Raw genomic sequence first — 5,499 nt, forward strand, 5'->3', positions numbered from 1 at the left:
TCTCATTAGCATACTCTGCTTTAGCATATCAAATGAAGCAGCAGGCCTACCTACTCACACACTCCTGCCCACCTCTCTCTCACACACACACACACACACATACACACATACACAAAAATACATACACATACACATACACACACAACACACACACAAATACATAAACAAACACACTCACTCATCCACTCACTCTTTTTTCAAACCATGTTTTTGCCAGAACTGTCCCTTCACCAATGTACCATTAGGTTGTGGGAATGTTTTTGCCAGAACGGTCCCTTCACCAATGAACCATTAGGTTGTGGGAATGTTTTTGCCAGACCTGTCCCTTGACCAATGCCAGACTCACAGTCCAGTCCCCACACATCTACTGTCATCTGGCCATCAAGACATGAACCCCATCTAGGGCTACAAGTGAACCCCATCTAGGGCTACAAGTGCACCCCATCTAGGGCTACAAGTGCCGCCCTACCTCCTGGCAATCACAAGGCTTCCATTGAGACATTCTGTAGGTTAGTAGATCGAGACGCATTGTTGACAGACACACACCAGTTCAACACACACAGTAACCTATGAGCTGATGAGGAGATCTACAATCTGATGAATTGATCTTAATCAAGCCGGCTGATGAAGGTGGAGTGACAGTTATTTTAAATCTATCTGGTTATGTGAAGGACTGTGAACAGCAATTAGATGCAGAAATGTTTTACAAAAACATACCTGCTGACCAAACTAAGTCTCGTCAGAACATGAGGCATTGCACACTGCATGATTTATTATTCTGGAGAAATTAAAAAAAATGATTTTTAAAATCGACTGTCCAGTTATTCTTACTGTCTAGCTAACTTTTACATGAGTTATTTTGAAGAGAAATGTATTTACATAAATAATGGGCTTACATTTCAAATTGCATTATGGAATCGCTTTGTTGTTTCTTCTATGACTAAACGTATAGAGGGTGAATATTTTTAATTTTGCATTATTATATATTTTTAATGAATTAGCATAACTTTGTAGTTTTACTTCACATTGTAGAGGGATCTTTTGTAAATTATGGTATTATAAAAAAAGAAGAAAAAAAAACTTGATCCAGATGTATAAAAGCAGTAAAAGGGGAGATATAGAGTACAAGGGGGTGAATATAGCCACTGAATGATCTAGTTACAATAACTAGGTCAATGCCCATACAGAGAAATAACATATTATGCAGCTGAACACAGTCAGCTACAAGCACACCTATGTTCAGTAAATGCAGCTGAACATATCAGCTACAAGCACACCTATGTTCAGTAAATGCAGCTGAACATATCAGCTACAAGCACACCTATGTTCAGTAAATGCAGCACCAGGTACAGAGGGGAGAACATGCATTAATACCATTTCATGCTAAAGTTGCCTAAACATAGGAGTAGAAAAGCATAATTTGACAATTGATCTTACTGTAATGCCTTGATTTTAAAAATCAGTAAAAATGAAACCGCTAAGGACACCAATTTTCTTTGTGATTGAAGAATGTATCGTAAATAAATAAATGTTCTTCCTTAAATGCTAGATGGAAGGAAGTATTTGACCCCCTATGTAACCCTATGGGAATTTAACACATAGGGGCAGGCAGATTTTTATTTTTAAAGGCCAGTTATTTCATTGATCCAGGATAGTATGCATCCTGATAAAGTTCCTGATAAACTTGGCCGTTTCCAGTAGGCCTATTACCCTGTTTGATTTGCATTGAGCTCAATGAGCATCAAACAGGCTAATAGGCCAACTGGAAAATCACCATGCCAATCTCTAGCTATGGTGAAGGGTATGTGATGATGTGGGGCTATTTTAATTCCAACGGTAAAGGGAACTTTATCAGGATGCATAATATCCTGGATCCATGAAATTAGCATGGTATCAAATACATGTTCTCCCCAATGTAGGTATCACTATATTTCAAAATATGTCTCAATATTCAATATATTCAGCACAGACTTTCATGCAAGAAATTCAAACATATGTTGGGTTCCGCATAATTACACATTCTTGTATGTATCTATAAAAAATATATTGTAGTTATCTATTCAAATATAAACTCAATGCAGCATAGCCTATCTGAATATTTTTGGGTGGAATATACTTTATCTATTCTCGATAACTTTGACTAAATCTAAGCTAGAGAAGGCCAAACAAATAACATGAATATTTCAGCACAAGAGTCTATTCAGTCTGCCATCTGTTTAGGTGGAGAGAGCAACGCAGACAGGAGACGCAGAACTTCAAAAGGATCACGCCAGCGTCGAGTCAACTACAATAGTTCCTGTATGGAATCGACACGGAAGCATAAACCAGCGATAAGTAACAGTGTTATGGCGCCATCTAGTGGTTACGGAGGTTAACTGTGGAGTCGACACAGAAGCATGAAGCAGCCTTAAGTAACGGTCTTATGGCGCCATCTAGTGGTTACCGGAGGTTAACTGATGGTGTACATCAAAGAATAACCACGAGATGGCAGTATAGGACAACCCACCACGACCACAGCTACCGCTAGATGGCAGCATTTCTGTTTTAACCAAAATTCTCACCCGGATGTGTTGTACCTCGAGAAGGAAGTGCTTTCTCTCGGTACTGGCACGGTCTCATTTCTCCGTTTCTCGTTTAGTTGGTCGGAAGAAACCGCGCACGGAACAGTCCTACCCCGCGTGAGAGAGTGACTGACCACCGTACCCGCCACGATGTCTCGGGGGTCCATAGAAATCCCCCTGCGGGACACAGATGAGGTGAGCAGCTATTTAGTTGTTGCTGTCTGTTGCCGCTGTGTCTTAACTGTAGGAAATGTAGCGACATCAAGCTAACTAACTTGGTTAACAGTTAGCGTCTTCCAACCCGCTAATGTTGGCTAACGTTAGATGCTGGTATTGTATAATGTTATTCTAGTTGCCTTGTTCTCCCGATGCCAAAGCGATGGATATTACAGAGGGAAGTGGTTGGCTAAAGCAACAGTGCCTCGCCGTCATGAAGTGCCGTAACTCACTCTGCCAAGTTTCTTCTGGTGCGTTAACAGCTTGCTGGCTAGCACGCTAACATGTCAACAAGCCATCGACCCGCGGGCGCAGAGCAGCGTCCACTCCGCGCTCCCCTGCGGACCCTTCCCTCGGTGCAGTGATCGCTGCTTGTGCTAGAAGAAGCCCTACTCACTACCTACTGGCTAAACGAGAACGCAGTTGCAGCAGCTACCAGCACTAATCAGTTACCTAGTTTGACCTGTTACCAGTGGTGTAGTCTAGTTAGCGTTAGTGGATATACTGTGATGGAGGAGTTAGCTTTGAGCATGTAAATACGTATCCTTGCCTATTTTCAGTGGGTATACAGAGATGGTGATGCTTTTGATGTGGGTTTACTGCGTAGTCCTGCACATCATGCAGACTACACCGCTGCTTGTCACCGCCTGTGCAATAGGCCCTTATTTATACTCCATCATCCTCCACTACAGTGAATGATGCAGACACTGCAACACTGATTACAGCACACACACACACATCTCTTTATAAACACTGATTAGTACACACACACACACACACACACACACACACACATCTCTTTATAAACACTGATTACAGCACACACACACATCTCTTTATAAACACTGATTAGTACACACACACACACACACATCTCTTGTTAAAGCGCGGCCATGTTCTGGTGTGTGACGTGTGGTTGTGCTGCTGCAGGTGATCGAGTTGGACTTTGACCAGCTGCCCGAGGGAGACGAGGTCATCAGCATCCTGAAGCAGGAGCACACACAGCTGCACATATGGATCGCCCTGGCCGTGAGTGCACCGTGTGTGTGTGTGTGTGTGTGTGTGTGTGTGTGTGTGTGTGTGTGTGTGTGTGTGCAGGAGCACACACAGCTGCACATATGGATCGCCCTGGCCGTGAGTGCACCGTGTGTGTGTGTGTGTGTGTGTGTGTGTGTGTGTGTGTGTGCAGGAGCACACACAGCTGCACATATGGATCGCCCTGGCCGTGAGTGCACCGTGTGTGTGTCTGTTGGGCTCTGTGTGGGTGGGTGTGTGTGTGTGTGTGTGTGAGTTGTGGTCCACAGGTGTGTGTGTGTGTGTGTGCAGTCTGATGTGTGTGTTGTGGTCCACAGCTGGAGTACTACAAGCGGTGTGTGTGTGTGTGTGTGTTGTGGTCCACAGTTGGAGTACTACAAGCTGTGTGTGTGTGTGTGTGTATAACGTGTGTGTGTGTGTTGTGGTCCACAGCTGGAGTACTACAAGCTGTCTGTGTGTGTGTGTGTGTGTGTAACGTGTGTGTGTGTGTTGTGGTCCACAGCTGGAGTACTACAAGCTGTGTGTGTGTGTGTACTCTAACGTGTGTGTGTGTGTTGTGGTCCACAGCTGGAGTACTACAAGCGGTGTGTGTGTGTAACGTGTGTGTGTGTGTACTCTAACGTGTGTGTTGTGGTCCACAGCTGGAGTACTACAAGCAGGGGAAGTGTGTGTGTGTGTGTAACGTGTGTGTGTGTGTGTGTGTGTGTGTGTGGTCCACAGCTGGAGTACTACAAGCAGGGGAAGTGTGTGTGTGTGTAACGTGTGTGTGTGTGTGTGTGTGTGTGTGTGTGTGTGTGGTCCACAGCTGGAGTACTACAAGCAGGGGAAGTGTGTGTGTGTGTGTAACGTGTGTGTGTGTGTGTGTGTGTGTGTGTGTTGTGTGTGTAACGTGTGTGTGTGTGTGTTGTGGTCCACAGCTGGAGTACTACAAGCAGGGGAAGTGTGTGTGTAACGTGTGTGTGTGTGTGTGTGTTGTGGTCCACAGCTGGAGTACTACAAGCAGGGGAAGTGTGTGTAACGTGTGTGTGTGTGTGTGTGTGTGGTCCACAGCTGGAGTACTACAAGCAGGGGAAGTGTGTGTAACGTGTGTGTGTGTGTGTGTGTGTGGTCCACAGCTGGAGTACTACAAGCAGGGGAAGTGTGTGTAACGTGTGTGTGTGTGTGTGTGTGTGGTCCACAGCTGGAGTACTACAAGCAGGGGAAGTGTGTGTAACGTGTGTGTGTGTGTGTGTGTGTGGTCCACAGCTGGAGTACTACAAGCAGGGGAAGTGTGTGTAACGTGTGTGTGTGTAACGTGTGTGTGTATCCACAGCTGGAGTACTACAAGCAGGGGAAGTGTGTGTAACGTGTGTGTGTGTAACGTGTGTGTGTGTGTGTGTGTGTAACGTGTGTGTGTGTAACGTGTGTGTGTGGTCCACAGCTGGAGTACTACAAGCAGGGGAAGTGTGTGTAACGTGTGTGTGTGTGTGTGGTCCACAGCTGGAGTACTACAAGCAGGGGAAGTGTGTGTAACGTGTGTGTGTGTGTGTGTGTGTGGTCCACAGCTGGAGTACTACAAGCAGGGGAAGTGTGTGTAACGTGTGTGTGTGTGTGGTCCACAGCTGGAGTACTACAAGCAGGGGAAGTGTGTGTAACGTGTGTGTGTGTAACGTGTGTGTGTATCCACAGCTGGAGTACTACAAGCAGG

At 45.2% G+C, this 5,499-nt stretch overlaps 1 protein-coding gene across 4 annotated transcripts in view; it reads left to right on the top strand.

The window, feature by feature from the left end:
* Positions 1–2,599: 2,599 nt before the first annotated feature.
* The window catches only part of ctr9 (CTR9 homolog, Paf1/RNA polymerase II complex component), a 27,096-nt gene continuing 24,196 nt past the window's right edge, over positions 2,600–5,499 (top strand). For 2 of the 4 annotated variants that reach the window (XM_062524146.1, XM_062524148.1), the window contains exons 1-2: positions 2,600–2,756; positions 3,708–3,806. In XM_062524146.1, coding sequence (XP_062380130.1) covers positions 2,712–2,756; positions 3,708–3,806 — 144 coding nt within the window. In that variant the 5' untranslated portion in view covers positions 2,600–2,711. The remainder of the gene's footprint in view (positions 2,757–3,707; positions 3,807–5,499) is intronic. The other 2 variants (XM_062524143.1, XM_062524144.1) reach the window with 1 other exon arrangement.

The sequence above is a fragment of the Sardina pilchardus genome, chromosome 21 (genome assembly GCF_963854185.1).
Source record: "Sardina pilchardus chromosome 21, fSarPil1.1, whole genome shotgun sequence".
In the NCBI taxonomy this organism is placed as follows: domain Eukaryota; kingdom Metazoa; phylum Chordata; class Actinopteri; order Clupeiformes; family Clupeidae; genus Sardina; species Sardina pilchardus.